At 34.2% G+C, this 17,327-nt stretch overlaps 2 protein-coding genes across 8 annotated transcripts in view; both read left to right on the top strand.

The window, feature by feature from the left end:
• LOC111057455 overlaps positions 1-17,327 on the top strand; it is a 356,053-nt gene that overhangs the window by 233,546 nt on the left and 105,180 nt on the right. For all 3 annotated transcript variants that reach the window (XR_005572751.1, XM_039439738.1, XM_039439739.1), the window contains exon 4: positions 5,045-5,112. Coding sequence is in view for 2 of the 3 variants with exons in the window: in XM_039439738.1 (XP_039295672.1) it covers positions 5,045-5,112 (68 nt within the window). In the remaining variant the exon portion in view is untranslated. The remainder of the gene's footprint in view (positions 1-5,044; positions 5,113-17,327) is intronic.
• On the top strand, positions 5,588-15,691 carry LOC120354004. 5 transcript variants are annotated; one of them, XM_039439741.1, is made up of 3 exons: positions 5,588-5,636; positions 5,972-6,134; positions 12,012-13,436. In XM_039439741.1, the coding sequence occupies exons 2-3, from the start codon at positions 6,081-6,083 to the stop codon at positions 12,699-12,701; spliced, it is 744 nt and encodes a 247-aa protein (XP_039295675.1). In that variant the 5' UTR covers positions 5,588-5,636; positions 5,972-6,080; the 3' UTR covers positions 12,702-13,436. The 5 variants fall into 5 exon arrangements, with proteins under 5 accessions (XP_039295675.1, XP_039295678.1, XP_039295676.1 ...); XM_039439744.1 differs by lacking the exon at positions 12,012-13,436 and adding an exon at positions 7,198-8,014; XM_039439742.1 differs by lacking the exons at positions 5,588-5,636; positions 12,012-13,436 and adding an exon at positions 7,198-8,014 and having other exon boundaries at positions 5,855-6,134.

The following is a 17,327-nucleotide window of genomic DNA, read 5'->3' as shown; positions in this document are numbered from 1 at the left end:
AAAGAAAACCAGAAGTACCAAAGTGCCAAGTGATGGACCCATAGAGAATTATCACGCTAAAACGAGATGGCGCCTACACTATAAACGGTCTAGACACCATCCACTTTGGAGCGAAGTGTGAATATTTACACGAAAATGGAAACGAAAGAATCGGGCAGCGGAAAACAATACACTTTCCCAGATAATGTGGACAATGGATCGGGTGGGGTTTCTATTGTACGTGTTCGAAACTCATTGAAGCAAGAGATAGTTTTTCTTAACTCTGATAAAAGTGGACGAAAATATTGAATGGAGTAGTAGGTGTGTTTGAGTGGAGGGAATGAAGTGAGTAGATTAGAAGGTATTGAATGTATTACATTGGGAACTCATTGGAGTAGAGTTGCGAGAGGTTCAGATTCTTTTATTCATGTGTTTAACAAAAAAAATTCAACTCACGTTCTTGCGTTGAAAATAATTATTACCAGTAAGAGTAAAATAACAAGATTAGACTGATATATCATATACAGACTGAAGAGTTCTGCAATGCTGTTCAACAAAAAGAGTAAAATGTGAGCGCAAAATATTGAATGAAATTACTTTATTCATGTAGATAAGGGAGTTTTATGCTCAGATTCTTGATAATGATAATTAAGAATATGAGTTATTTTCTGTGAAGCCTTTGACTTAGCATAAACTAAAAACGTTAAGCAACGAAGATATCACTGAATTATGTGATTGCCGGATTGCAATTTGATAAGATATTGATAGTTTGAGTATGACACTGTGATGTTCTAAATAAGTACTAGATAAGTGGAGTCTGATCAGATATGAACATGGAGTATTATGAGCCTTCTATTACAGAGGAAAGAATATTTGTAAATAAGTAATGAGAAAGTAATATTTGATTTCTGCTCCTATCCTCTGTTACTCTCTGGTTATGAATTCGTGCAATTTATCGAAATTAGATAGAGAAGAGACAGAGTTTGTATGTGTGTGTTAGTTTAAACTGTTCAACTATTCATAAAAAAAATTTCGGAACGAAAATCTGAAAGTATTATAGAATTAATTGAATCGAAACTCGAAGAATACTTGATCCTTGTAGGATGAATAATTCTGAAAAAAACATATTTATTTGCTGTAAGGTAATGGAATAGACTATGTAAATGCTAGAGAAAAGTGCGGATATGGCAAAAAACATGAAGCTTTTGACCAGTCTTCTTTCAACCAGAATTAATAACTGAAAATTTTATAAATATAAATAAAACTTATCAATTTGTAAAATATATTTTTCTATCAAAAACCTAATTTTTGAAGAAAACAATGTTGCATTGATGCCCCTATATCCTGGAAAAAAGTGAGAGGAAAGACAAAGAGGGCGTGAGAGAGAGAGAGTGAGATGAAGAGGAACGGATGATAGACTCGAGGCGCCTAGGATGACATAATACAAATGTTTCTTGTCTTGTTGCCTAGGGATCTTTCACCTCTCAAATCTGTCACTCATCTAGAGAGAAATCACTCATTGAACCGACCATGAGTGAGGGAAGAATTCAACCCTCACTAATACAGTATCATGGTCACACCAAACTATGGTTTCCGATTCTCATGGATGCATTATGGATAGGGGGGAGGGGAGGCAGATTGAATGACAAGTTATACACATTTAGAGTGACTTCAACGTCTCCAAACTTGTAAAAGGTTTTGGAAAACGGAAATTTGAGAGTGACTTGGAGAGAATTATTTCATTGATTGAAGTAACCCCCACAACATGTTAGTAGTATAATAATTTAATACTGTACTAATCATTTAATTGAATTGATCAATTAATTTAGGTACTTTTAATGGATAGAAACTTATAAAAGAAATTATGAAAAGCTGGAGCTAATATTGAACCTCATCATTAATTTTATTGGAGAAGTTGTTTTAGCGCAGCCTGATTTTAATATTGTCATTCTTTAAATTACCTGTAGTTTGATTGAATCTTAATAGTATTAAAAGTGTCAAGCCAATTCATTAGATTAAAGTAAAACCACAGAGAATCCATCATTGAAACTATATAAATGTGGAAATTTTGCATTTTCTTCATTGAATAATTCAGATCAGTTCTCTATAAAACTTTATCAATATTCAAAACTCTAAAATTATCAGAAACATCTATCAATGAAATTCCAAGTAAACTTTTTGACTCAAACGTTTTATCTTCAATAAATATCCGTCAATGGCCCTACAAGTCAGAATCGTGTCACCAGAATCAATAGGCTGCCTAATTACCAAAAGCTCATTATTATTTTAGGCGACACCTTTTGTGATTCTCACAGTGAATATTTGGCCATCAGCTCAACGATTCATTCTTTGATTGGACTTAGTTGAATATTCTTTACATTTCCAAGCTATTTTCTAAGAAGCTAGAATCAACCTTATCGTAACTTCCTAACCGATCAACTCGATAATTTCTTTATACAGTACTAGAGAACTCCATTGTACTCCATAAGTTTCAGCATTTTATTTCCAAACTTCAACTTACTCCAAGTTATTTCCAGTCGATAGCAGACGATAAGCTTTTTTAGTAGGCTACTTGGATCAGTAATTGAAACTTTATAATATATTTAAATATTCAAACAGCACAAAAAAGAGTTGGGTTTATCAATATCAGTGAAACCTGAGATGATGATGATAATAATATTTCTAGAAGTAATATTACATCCTAATCTATAGAAACATTTATATTCTGCAACTCTATTCAATTATACTGTAGAGTATTATTCAAAATTATACTATATTGAGGTACTACCGTACAACATTTTTATTTGGTAGCATTACTTGAACACTTTGAGATCATACTATTCTACAATAATTAGGCTACAAGATGTTTATTCATTTGAAAATGGATGAATTTCTAGTCAATGAATTGAGTACGATAATTTTGTTTGATGAAGTAAAAGATTGCTTGATATTAAATTTAGACTATGGAAGTTATTTTAAACCGCATGCCTCTTATTACGGAAAAGGAGAAGGAGAAGGAAGAAGGAGAAGAGAAGGAGAAGGGGAATGAGAAGGAGAAGGAGAAGGAGAAGGAGAAGGAGAAGGCGAAGGAGAAGGAGAAGGAGAAGGAGAAGGAGAAGGAGAAGGAGAAGGAGAAGAAGAAGAAGAAGAAGGAAGAAGAAGAAGAAGAAGAAGAAGAAGAAGAAGAAGAAGAAGAAGAAAGAAGAAGATGAAGAAAAATGAGATATTCAAGTCAGCGTACATCTCAGAGTCGGAATTTTTGTTTGTTTTATTAGATTTGAAACAAGAATCTGGAACACAGCGGGGAGAGGAAGAAGATGATTCGAAGAAGTGGGAGGTAGACAAAGACAAGCGAAGAAAAAGAAGATGTGGAACGTGGAGAAGAAGATGAGGAAGAAGAAGAGAGAAGAAGAATGAGTACACAGGGGAGATGTAGAGTAGACAGAATCCGGTGTGAATCTTTTCCGGGCCAGCGGCTTCGGTAATTAGTTGCGAGAGAAATTTTCAAAGTTTCCGGATCTCAAGTCACATAGTCACACAGTCACAGACACGTCGCCAACACGTCACAGACACATTACAGACTTCTCACAGACTGATTACGTTCCTTAATGTTGTATGAAGGCTTAACAATTGCTGAAGGCTACTATAACAATATTGAAATGGAATACCAATGTGGTTTGATAAAATTTGTGTAATATAAGAACTATTTTATTAGGGATGAAGTTCCTGGTGCCCTCAAATATGTATATTTCCAAATAAATAAATAAATAGAGAATATAACATTCAATTTTTCTTCTTCTTCTTCTTCTTACAAACAAGGATGAGGCTATAGCCAAGTGGTCGCCAAACAGTCGATCGCGAGCTACCGGTGGCTCGTGGAGTAGTTTTTGGTAGCTCACAGAAACGCTCGTGCAAAAGAATGTAGTCCAGTTTTAATATATACACTTTCCCAGTCTGAAGAAAATTAATGACGTGAAAAATCCTCCACAGCACCGCAGCAGTAACCAAGAATACGTTACAATTCTTTCAGATTTGAGACAACAGTTTGATCAACGATTTCAAGATTTTAAAAGCATATCAAATATGGTAAAATTTATCAACTCTCTTTTGTAGAGATCCATGCAGAAGATTTTGTAACTTGTGTTGTAACACATTTTGGTGGAGATCAGGCTTCAGTTGAAATGGAATTTGTGGATTTTCAAAATGATCTGTCTCTCAGGTCACTTTCTACAACTGGAAATATTTGGCCTCAAGTTCCCAAAGAAAAATATCCAAATATTATTCAAGTTGCATTGAGGTTAAAAGCTATGTTCAGCTCACACAAGTAGGTGAGTGAAGCATCTTTTTCAAGAATGAAATTCTTAAAAAATCGATATAGGAACAGACTGACAACAATTGATGAACAATTGGACAACTGCATCAGAATGGTGGCTACAACGTACACTCCAAACATCAAGAAAATACTTGATGATCAAAAAATGTTCCACTGCTCTCATTGAAATGTACATTTCAACTTTTGTTATACTTTTTGCTATGAGATAAGTAGATTTCAACACTAGAAATGTATCTTTATAGGCAATAAAAGTGTGAAAATTTCATTTCGCGTACCGTACTTTCTTCAGTCTAATATTCGTTGGTAGCTCACTAGAAGATTTATAAATGCTATTCTAGCTCACAGGCTCGTAAGTTTGGCGACCACTGCCATAGCCTGGTCTAACTCACCATCAATGTCCAAATCAATGTAATACATAAAGCTGCGTTTACACCAAAGTTATTATCAAAATGCTATTAACTTAATCCTTATAGATTATATAAGATTGAACTTAACTTATCGTACACTTGATGAACATAATGAGTTTTTCAAGTTCCGTTCATTACAATAGAATAATGATCAACTTATTAACATAAACAAGAATTCTACTAAGAAACTAAGAAATTAAAAAGAAACTAAGGAACAAGGTTCTACTTGGTGTAAACGCAGCTTGAGACAATCAACTTAATTATTATTTACTCGTTAATTCTATTAATACAAATCACTAATAATTTTATTTTATCTGTTCTACAGGGAAGACAACTGCTTTCGTTGTGTAGTGATTCACGAGAAGCATGAGAACGTCCTCCAATATAAAGAAAGTGAGTAGAGCAGTATAATTACAATTTTTCTTTCTTCTCATAATAACATATTTTTGACTTATCTTGAAAAATCTTTCAATATTCCATATGGTATACGATGTATGCTGACGACATATCAATCGCAAACATTGATCTTTTTTTAAAAATTACTGTTGAAAGATAAGTTTAATCAGGTGTCATTAGAATCGGTGAGGCACAATAATAATATTATTACATCAATATTGTATCATTGAGTCATATAGTTGATTGAACGCTATATACTCTATCATCCCATTAAGTTTATAAACTCTATCTTCTATCTATCGCTATAAACTCTACCATTCTTCCTATTCAACGCTATGAGATGAAACTATTAATTGTTAATTTTCACAGAAAGGTCATTTACATGAATGTTTACGAACTTGACAAGTATTATTTATGACAGTTTTTTTTTTTAATATTCACCTGTCGAAATAATTATTCTTCCAAAGCTAAAGAAACTCCTCACTTCGACTTATTAGGTTCTACAATAGAGAAACAATAGCGTAAGTAGATATCCCATGGTATAGGGCGTTTATGTCGCAACTTTTACTGTTATCTCAAGCCGATAGTTCACGTAGTTCTTTCCTGTGAAGCTGTGTGACGCTGGTAGTCTCTCATGTTGTGCCGTTCATACACTCTTACCCGGTAAAAACAGTAAAAATCGACAATAATCGACAGTAATCAACTTGAGATAACAGTAAAAGTTGCGACATAAACGCCCTATACCATGGGATATCTACTTACGCTAATGTTTCTCTATGGTTCCACTTTGAAGATTCATTTTCAATTAATTTTTGTAATATCTGTGGGAAAATTTATGGGAATTGAATTCGATCAGTTTCAACAGCTTGGGCACCCATAACCATTTGCAAGAGGTTAATTTAATTGGAAAGAGTAATATTTGTTAAATTCTGAAATATTGAAAAACTTTTCTACAATAACGAATTATGAATCTCAGTGTTCATCTAATATTTATGTGTCTGACTTCAGGATCAATATGGGTAGGTTAATTGGTTGGACATTCTTATTTATTTAAGAATATTAATCAATAATAAATTTATATTCAATAAATATTTATTTATTACTATTTATTTTAGAATATTATCATCTGAATATTGGCATAGAGAAACAATAGCGTAAATAGATATCCCATGGTGTAGGGCGTTCATGTCGCAACTTTTACTGTTAACTCAAGCCGATTATTGTTGATTACTGTCGATTTTTATTGTTTTTTTTGGGGTGAGAGTGTATGAACGGCACAATATGAGAGACTACCAGCGTCATACAGCTTCACGGGAAAGAACTACGAGGACTATGGGCTTGAGATATCAGAAAAAGTTGCGACATAAACGCCCTATACCATGAGATATCTACCTATCGCTATTGTTTCTCTATGATATTGGTATCTGAAAATAAGCTAGAGTGAGGTCCAAAGTATCTATAAAACTATTTTATTTAACTTTCTGTTGCTATCCTTGTCTATCATTCAACAAACCAGATAGGGCTACCCTTTCTACCTTCGTCAATTCAATCAGCTGATAATCATCCTGTCGAGTCCGCGGTCAGTGCAAATATACCTGGGAAAACGCTTCATGTGGCTTGGCCCTATGTCTTTATTCATCCATCTCTACCATTTCTGTGCATATCACAATGCAAAATGATAAAATTTCCATAACTTTATCAAGAGTCCAATGTTGCAAAGAAATTTGAATCTGAAAATTGACAAGTTTCTGCCAGTTTATAAAGGCTATCTGTGAAGACTTCAGTAAGGGTGAAATTTGAGTCTTGAAATTGAAAGAAAACTTTGCTTCCAGAGAGAATCTAAATAGTAGTAGGTGGATTGTAGAATTCCATGCCCTTGAATGACCCCTACCTTGATTCTCGACCGTGGTTCCTCGACCTTGATCAACCTTCGACTTTCCTCGACCTTGGTCAGTTAATAGACAAGAATACTATTGAAGTATATACACTTAAACTCACTCACAGCTCACTAAAAAGCTGAAATATTGATACTTATAATTTTTCAATGAAATATTTTGGAAAAAATTATGAATATTTTCTCAGGTTATATCAGAGGCAGATGTATTTGAAAACAAAATGACAGACTTGGCCGACCTCCTTTACAAATCATACATTGAGAGCAAGGGAAAACTTTTGGTTGATGCATTCTTGGAAAACGCACAATTTCACTACATTTTACGGCGGGAAAATTTGGGGAAAAACTATTTCAGTGATGATGAGGACTCCTACAATCAACTCAAATATTGCTTAAGTGCCTACTGGGAGTGGTATATATTCTGCAACGGACATTCATCCTTGAAAACTCACGCTGACAATTTTATGAGAGGAATAACTACAAAGAAACCAATTTCGATAAAAATTCTACAACTGTTCAGTTTTTGGGAAATTGAGAATCGATATGTGAAAAAATTTATAGAATTTTTGAAGAACGAGGAAAGTGGAACCAACAATTCTTCAGTGATCATTGGAGAGGTTGAAAAAGTTAACTTAGAAATTGATCTAGAGAAAGTTTTCCAGATAAGGGTTGAACTGGCGTGGAAAATCGTTGAGTTTCCACAGGGAATTCAGAAGTTTTACAAAAAATTGTTCGAAGAAATTGATGGAGGTACTTTTGATGGAGTGATTGAGGAGCAAATTGACTGGCAGAAGAGTGTGCTTAATTTTATTGCCGGTTTGTCACAGGAGTTTGAAGATTTTTTCAAACAATTGGAAGAAATTTAAAGGATTTGTGATTTTTTAATCTGTTACTTAGCTCTCCTGTTCGATCGTATCCACTCTTATCTAGAATAAAATTTTTGATGTCTAAAGATGTCTATAAGATGTATAAAATTTTAATCTATCTATCTATATATATATAAAAGCGGAATGGCACTGACTGACTGACTGACTGACTGACTGACTGACTGACTCACTCACTCACTCACTCGCAGAACTAAAAATATACTGGACCAAAAAAGTTCAAATTTGGTAGGTATGTTCAGTTGGCCCTTTAGGGGCGCACTAAGAACGGATTTGGAAAAACTTCCAATTATACGCCCAAAATCTGCGTTTTTCCAGCGTTTTTTAGTGTTTTCTCAGATTTATCGAGAACAAATGAACAAAAAATGTTCAAATTTACTAGCTCAGCTGGGGTGTAATAATGTTGTGTTAGAAGGAATTTGAAATAACGCCAAAGATACGCCCAAAATTAGAGGTTTTTTGCGTTTTCTCAGTTCTTTCATCAAGTAATAGATAGAAAATGTTCAAATTTGATACAGAGGTTCAGCTAGGGTCTAAAATTTTTTTTTATAAGGTGACTTTAGTATTTCATCAAAGATACGCCCAAATCAGCATTTTTCCAACGTTTTTCTCCGCTTTCCTGCATTGTCTCAGTACTTGACTCTTTGATGGAATAAAGCATGCTCAAATTAAAAAATGCAGCGAGCGAAGCGAGCCCGCTGATTCATTTTTGGACGATCCAGTCGGTGTCCAGGGGGCGGAGCGCCCTTGATAGACGGATATGGCGAGCGAAGCGAGCCTGACGGCTAGTGTCTAAGATAAAACGGTTTCGTACCGTCTGATCCGCTAATTGGGGAGGGGCTTGTCTAGGCCAATGACAGGTATTCACCTTGATAGGTCACGGCTTCCACCAGGCCGTTAGAATAAATACAGTTGCTCTGTACTTGTACTCGTGATTTAGTTTGCAAGAGATTGATAATGATGTGACAACTGAAACCATTATTTTGATTTTTCAAATCTCTAGTTAAACAATTAAATATCTATTATCAAGTATTTTACAATTTAATATAGTACTATTATTAATATTTTACTAATTACTATAAATATATTTTACTATTTTCCATAGTGGAGTAGGTCAATTTTCACACAGAAAAAACTAATCAAGTAGAGGACACATTATGAGAATTTTTGTAACTAACTATTGTATGTAATTGTAATTTATCTATTATTCTGTGTAATTGATGTTGTAGTTCTATTTTTTTGGGGGGAAATATACATTTATTTATTTGATTTCTACGTAGCTTTAAGTATACTCGTAGCTGGTGCTTTAACTTTAAGTTGGTGTTTTTCTCTAAAAGGTACCATTTTTATTACTTAAATTAACCTTGTTATTCATGATATTCAAAATGGTATTATTTACAAAGTTGTATAGAATGGTGACGTTCAATACAAACATATTTCTTATTTAGTTCAAAAGTTTGTTCTGGAACAATTGTTTGATATTTGAAATTGATTCAGGTGTCATTCAAGTCTCTATTATACAATGATCATGCATTACGACGTCATAGAGTTATTGTTCTCATTCTTATATCTGACAAAACGTCATAAAATTATAGCTAACAGTGTTTATCCATCGAGTAATTACTTCTTCAGAATTGAGCATAATTTGGGACTCTCTCAGCAGGCTGGTTCTAACCTTCGAAGGGGTAATTTCGCTTATATTTCTAGACAAATCGTTGGCAGAGGCTATCTATCTATCAGGGGAGCTCAATAAAGCCTAATCATTTTTTAAATATTGGATGAATTTTCGAAATTTTCAATCATGAATAATACCAATATCCGTTTCATATTGATGCTTTTGTCTTCAGGGCCGCTATTATGGGTAGGTTTATTTGATGATTATTCTTCTAAAATGAGGTCCACGTTATAATGGCAGTGGAGAAAGATCCTCTGTTTTGTCAATGCCTTCTATAGACGGTAGCTGATACAGGTTTATTGATATAATATTAACTGTTCATTCTCGTTAAAAAAATTATTATATTTTATCAAGCAAAAAAATTATATTTTTCAATAATTTCATAATGAATTCTTATGATCAAGATGAAATATTTTGTTAATTAATTATCAATTCTACACTGTTAAAAGACGATCTGGCAACAGACCAAAGCGAGAAAGAGATAGTGATATCTGCTTTGTTGAATGATAGACAAGGATAGCAATACTGCCATTATAACGAGGACCTCACTGTAGAGAGATTGATCTATCCATTGGAAATAATTTATTCTTTCTAATGTAATAACATCACTGATTAATAATTATCATAGTTTATTAGTTATGGATTAATATCATCATAGAGAAACAATAGCGTAAGTAGATATCCCATGGTATAAGGAATTTATATCGCAACTTTTACTGTTATCTCAAGCCGATTACTGTCGATTATTGTCAATTTTTACTGTTTTGACCGGGTAAGAGTGTATGAACGGCACAATTTGAGAGACTACCAGCGTCACACAGCTGCATAGGAAAGAACTATGTGAACTATCGGCTTCGGATAACAGTAAAACTTGCGACATAAACCCCCTATACCATGGGATATCTATGCTATTGTTTCTCTATGATATCATGCTGTGGAATTTATCAAACCAAATGAAACATGATAATATCTGATCGATTCTTGCCTGATCAATGAAAGATTCTCAAAATTTAATTTTGCAATTGAAGTTTTCCAGAATTAAGTAATCCTATCGTACGAAATTTTTGTCTGCAGACAGGAATATCTGAGTCAAAGCTGATTATCATTTATCTATTTAAAGCTTTCTCGAAAAATTATCTTAAGTGTTACACGATTCCGAATTTATTGCTATAGAATTTTGAGAGCTTGGGTATTGAGCTACAAAATGATGTAGAGAAACCAAACTTGGTTAGAGGATGATATCGGAGACCGAGCTTCTCTCTGGAGTACAAAAGACTGAAATTTTATTACGAAAGAAGAAATTATAATAACATTTAAACAGAAATGTTCTATCTAATCAAAATAATTTGAGATTGATTCCCAGAGGAATGCAAAAATTTCCCTCACAAAGGCCCAGTTGCACAAAAGCCAGTTAAATTTCAATCCTGATCAACTTCACGTGAACCAAATCAGAGAAGACCATTTCAAAAAGATGGATCTACTGTAATTAATCAGGATTGAAAATAACCCGGCTTTTTTGCAACCAGCACTTAGTACCTGATTGAATGATTACAAAAGTTCAACAGCTGAGTCACAAATTTGACACAATCCCACACGCATGAACTCGCTCACTCACTTCCATCACCAACAGACGAAAAAATAATTACTATCAGCTTTTTTTCCAAGGATGAATAATGATTATCCCTTTAATGTCCTTCAGCGAGTTCTCCCAGGGATGAGACCTAGTGCAATCGAATCTTTAATTTATAAACCTACTTTGTTCTGAATTTCGTGAGAATCGTTAGAGCCGTTTTCGAGATCCGGTGAAATACAAACATATAAACATATAAACATCCTAACATCTAAACATCTAAACATATAAACATAAAGGAAGAAGTTGCTTTTAATAGTATAGGATATATATTTGTATTGAATGAAAAAGACTAAGAAATTGTCAAAAAACCACTGATTTATTGATAATTAGAAAGACCGGTTTCGGTTATTACACCATTGTCAATTTCTCATAAACTGATCAGAGATTGACAATGGTGTAATAACCGAAACCGGTCTTTCTAATTATCAATAAATCAGTGGTTTTTTGACAATTTCTTAGTCTTTTTCATTCAATATGAATAATTACCACAATATCAACTTCTCAACTACACAAAAAGTGGATATATTTGTAAGATGAAACAAATTGTGTAAGCTTCAATTTTGTATAAGATAGTGATGTCTGTAAAATGCTTGTTTTCCTATAAAACCCGAAAAAATTTACCTTTGAACTTTATTCACCTTTTAATATGTTAACTTCCTCACTATTTCTAAACAGAACTGCTGGGTCAAAAATTGTATTTCAAAAATTTCTCTCCATACCTTCCTAGGAGCTAGCATTGCCTGAACTATATTGGCTCAATCACATCTACTTCCATGTTGAGGTCTTGAATTTTTGAATATCTTTTCCCAGGTCAACTTGAGCGCAGAGAACTTGGATGTTGAGGATGTTGATAAACTGGAGAAAATAGCATCTCTCATTATGGGTTCATACAAGGAGGCAAAACACACGTTGCTATCTGATGCAATACAAACTTCTCCGGAATACAAAAATCTGTTGTTATCGAAGACGATCCCCGATTTGATAAAAACTGAACAAGACCGCGAAATATTCGAGCTTCGAGTGACTAGATACATAGAGTGCTTTGTAGAGGATGAGGAGGATGATAAACTAGTATTCTATGTTAATCTTTATATCTCAGAGCTCTCCAAAAACGTGAACTTCGAGAACCAATGCATTGACGAGGAAATTGAGACTTACAAATTTCTAAAGTTTTTGAAAGAACAAAATACAGGGAATGATGAAGATTTGAATAGTTTGATAAGATCTATTGAAAGGACAAGCTACATTGTGGATGTAGCTATGTATTTAGTCGCCAGAATCGAGCTAGCTCAGAGCTATATGAATGTTCCGAAAAGCGAGGTGGATGCCTATGAAGTCTTGTACCAAGCCATAACTGAGAAAAAATTTAAAAATGTTTTGGAAAGTGTTAGAAAATGGGATAGGCCGGTAGTTAAGATCATGAATGAAGTTATCGACATGATGGAAAGAATTTACGGGAGTCTGGAAAGTGTGGGATTGAATGAACATGAATCGGAGTAGGGCGAGGATGAGGAGGAGGATGAGGAGTAGTAGTAGTAGTAGTAGTAGGAGGAGGAGGAATAGGAGGAGGAGGAGGAGGAGGTGTAGAAGGTGAAGGGAGAGAATGAGAAGGATGATGAGGAGAGGAGGATGCATTCTAAAAGATGTAAGCGCTTTTCACGGATCTAGGAAGAATTGAATGGAGTATGGATCAGAAGGGTAATTATGCTTGTAAGCATCAATGATATGGATTTGAGATTTAAAGACAGTATCAATAATATGGATCTCACATTCAAAGACATATCAATTATATGGCTCTAAAAGTTCAGAAATGGCTGCATTCAATTTTAGAAAGATTTTGAATAATTTAATACTCGAACACTGCTATTTTTTAATAATTCAATACACGAACTCTGTTCTGGTCTGCATTATCCTATAGATAGCATTGTGATACGTGTCTCGAAATTAGGATTAGTGGATCTGGGATGTGATTGGGTGTAGCTGAGAATGATAATTATTAACTATATTTTTAGGTCTGTTCGACGGTTTCTTCCGATTACTTTTATCAATCAAGATCAAATGTTCGGCAAAAATTCTTCGAAAAATGAGAACTAGAACATCATTTTCATTGAGATCTAGAATAATTTGTCCATTAATCAACTTTAGATGTTCAACACATATTCTTTTAAAAAATGAGGAATAAATAGTTATTTGTGCAACTAGTGCGCAAAGTGACAGTTTGCTGCACCGAAAGAAACGTTTACGCCCGAGCCGTAGGCGAGGGCGGAATGGTTTCTTGAGTGCAGCAGAGGAACTTTGCGCACGTATTTCACATTAAGTTTCTCCTACAGTTACCATTGAATATGAAAAGTGGGTAATTATGGGTAAAATTGCCTGAAATCCATCAAATGTTTTTCTGTGTAATTTTATTATTGATAAAAACCTTAATCCTAAAATCCCAAAGTCCTCGTTGTCCTTGGTTATAATATATAATGTAATAATTAGCGCGTTGTGCTTGGTTGCACCTCTGCTCACTATAGCAGCCACAGCAGTCACTGTTACCAACTTCATTTTGATTTTGCTGCACTGTTGCTCCATAATAACCTACTAAGTATTTTGCGTTGTCATGTTGCAAATCTGGAGTGCAGAAAAAATTTTCCCGCACTAGAGCGGAAAAGTGATTCTTTGCATTCTGTAATCAGTGCAGCAATGGCCACTTTTCAACGTAACTGTGGGAAAAGAACATTTCAATTGAGATCTACAATAATAGTTGAAGTAATTCTTATTGTGCCAAAAACACATGGATATTTCTCATTAAGATTGCAAATTTAATAGCAAAAAATTTGCAGGACTGACAACCTTCTAGAGTCCAGCACGACGTAACGATGAGTAGAAAATAGTTAGGCCTTTGGATTTTTCAGTGGTGAATCTTAGATTTTACTGAGATGAACCTCAGGTTTCTTCAATATGAACGTTTGGTTTTTCTCAAATGGACCTTAGTGGACCTCAGGTGAACCTTAGTGGACCTTGGGTGAATCCTTAGGACTTGAGGCTTACTTTCCATCCCTTTCACCCCAAGTCTTACACAGTATCATGGCCTGAGACTCAGGTCTTACCAAGGTGAACCTCGGGTTTTTCAGGTATACTTTAGGACTTGAGGCTGGGGTTTCCACACTTTTTACCACAAACCAACTCAATTTCACACGGTATTTTAGACACAATTTTATTCCGATAAAAAACAATTCTATTTCTCCAGGTTTTGTCAGAAGGAAATGATCAGAGGGGAAGAGAATTGGAAAGAATAATCAATAAATCTTACTCTAAAAGCAGAGATCGACTTCTACCTGAAGCTCTAATGAGAGATCCCGAGATCACAACCATTTTTCCTGCAGATATTTTGGAAGAAATCCAACAAAACCACGAGATCTACAATGACTTCAAAGATAGCCTTAACTCTTACTTAGTGTGGTACTCAGTGTTTAGTGTAAAACCAACGTTGAAACCCTATGTGGAAAGTTTTATCAGTGAATTTCTTTTGGAAAATGCCGGGAAACCATTGGAAAACGTCAATTATTGCGATGAATTTGTAACGTTCTTCATGGAAAAACCAGAAAGAAGTGAGGAATTGATGAATTTACTGGGAAAAATTGAAGATGATGAAGGATTTGATTGGGCTCTGGATAGGGCTTTGAGTGCCCGAGTGTATTTGGCACTGAGATTTGAGAAAACTTCACCGAAAATGCGGAGTTTTTATGCAAAATTGTACAATGAAATAGACGATGGGAGGTTTTCTTCGATAATTTTGAAGTATCACAAGTGGAGTGAATCGGCTGTGGTGGAAATGGCCGATTTGTTTATAGATTTCCAAATATTTTTCAGAGATCTTTATGAATTACAGTGAGATATACAATATTGTAAGAGTACCGTACATTGCACGGTATAGTGAGGACCAGGTTACAATAACAGTATTAAAATAATAGCAGTAATAATAATGTCTGTATTATATTTGATTAAAATTGGTGTTACAATTATCGTATATCAATCGACAAAGCAGATAGCGCTATTCTTTTCTGTCTCCGCTACGTTGCAAAATCGAGAAATAGAAGTTATGAGAAGTAGCCTGTTTTTTTCTTTTCTAATTATTGTATTGTATGCTCTATCCAATAAATAAAAGAATAAGATAGTTTTTCAACAGCTTAGAAATATAATCTCGACGAATAAAATATACTTAATTGATCATTTTAAACAAGAATGAACAGTTAATATTAGATTGGATATACCGGTATCAGCTATCCTCTATAGAAGGCAGTGGCAAGATCGAGATTCGGCAACGCTGTTCTCCTATCTTTTTCCACTGCCATTATGACGTGGACCTCACTATAGTGGTAGAGTATATATATTATTTTATTCGTGTTGAATTGATACTTGATTAAAAGGTTGATATTGTTACAAAAAAGTTCATTGGAAATCATACTTTCATCGATTTTAAACCTTCAACCTTCAATATTCACTAAAATAGGAGTGGTCGTAGTCGAGTGGATCAGATGCTGGCTTTATGATTCAGAGGCCCGGGTTCAAATCCCGGCAAGATATTTATCTCGGGCCACTCCCGTGTTTCGGATGGACACGTTAAGCCGTCGGTCCCGACTGCCTAAAAAGCAGTCGTTAGGTCATGTCAGAGGCCCTGAAATTGATCAGCTGCGACCTGAAAACTCTGACACCAGACCTGAGCCAGCCAGGTCACTTGATATTATTATTATTATTATTATTATTATTCACTAATGTATAATGTTTGTGTTGAATCGATAGTTTTTAAAAGCTTGATATTGTTGCAAAAACTTTTATTGGAATAAATTCTTTCATCGATTTCAAACCAACATTATTTCAAATCATCTGCGATGTATATTATATACTAAAGAAAATATAATTATTCCTTTAGGTTCTATCGGATGCCAACCAAATAACGTGTGAGGATGTATTGGATCTTATGTACAAAGAATACACACGATTAATGGATCAAAAACTGACGACAGATATAATGAATGAAGCCGAATTTAAAAATCTATTACAGAAACAAAATTTGGATACGTTTTTAATTGATGAAGAGAGCTACAATGATTTTGATTATTGTTTAAATACGTATGTAGAGTGTTACTTTTACTATGCATTTGATCTTCGTTTGAAAATATATGTCGATCATTTCGTGAATAATTTGTTCAGGGAACGAAACGCGCTAGAGAAAATATTCACCAGCAAATCTCAAACAAAACCAGTTGAAAATGTAGATTATTTTGAGGATTTTCTAGAGTATTTGATAAATAATGACGAGAAGAAACTGGTGGATGAAATTATGAAGGAGGAACACGTTGAAACCGAGAAAGGCGCCCTGGCTTCCATGGTTGAATTGGCGAGGAGGAATCAGAAAAGACCGGAAAATTTGAAAAAATTCTACAAGGTTTTCTACAAAGCGATAGATGATGGGAAATTTGCAAAAGTTATCAATAAACATGTAGCTTGGTCTCAAGATATGAGGGAGAATATTGAAGAATTACAAGAGAAAATTGAAAACTTTTACAACGAATTGGAGGATATCGAAGAATGAATACAGATTGATCACATAATATTCACTACAAACTGTTACCTAAACTATGCCAATAAATGGATTGATGGATTGAGTGTTTTATTCATGTAGATTACAATATATACTGGCTTATACACTTATATATAATAGCTTACAATACAGCAAAATTATAGATGAATTCACATAATATAGACTAAGAAAATGAACTGAACTGTATATGTACTGAATTCAACTGTAAATGATGTGAAAAAGCAATTCGTAATAACTATAGATAATTATATTGTTATGAAGAGATAATATTGAAGGAGTAGGATTTTTTTCAATTGATGATGATGCTCTTATAAGCTACAGGATTGTGCCTGTGTACAGGGATTTCGGATTCGGATTATTTCAACATGAGGAATCATATAAGCCTACAGACTGAAGAGTTTTCCAATAATAGAGCGAGGATAGGTGATGAAATATGCTAAAATTGAGGTATTACTGAAAGGTTTTCACATGAAAGGGTTGAAGTTCATACTTTTGGGGGTAGATTAAGTTGATGACGACGTTGATTATGATGATAA

This window comes from Nilaparvata lugens, chromosome 13 (genome assembly GCF_014356525.2).
Source record: "Nilaparvata lugens isolate BPH chromosome 13, ASM1435652v1, whole genome shotgun sequence".
NCBI classification, from domain to species: domain Eukaryota; kingdom Metazoa; phylum Arthropoda; class Insecta; order Hemiptera; family Delphacidae; genus Nilaparvata; species Nilaparvata lugens.
This window is presented reverse-complemented; position numbering and strand designations above follow the sequence as displayed.

Bases quoted from the DNA above. Each gene is read 5' to 3' on its own strand.
- LOC120354004 (XM_039439740.1), top strand. From the start codon at position 9,695: ATGAATAATACCAATATCCGTTTCATATTGATGCTTTTGTCTTCAGGG. The intron at 9,755-12,011 runs GTAGGTTTATTT...ATCTTTTCCCAG, and splicing joins CTTCAGGGCCGCTATTATGG to GTCAACTTGAGCGCAGAGAA.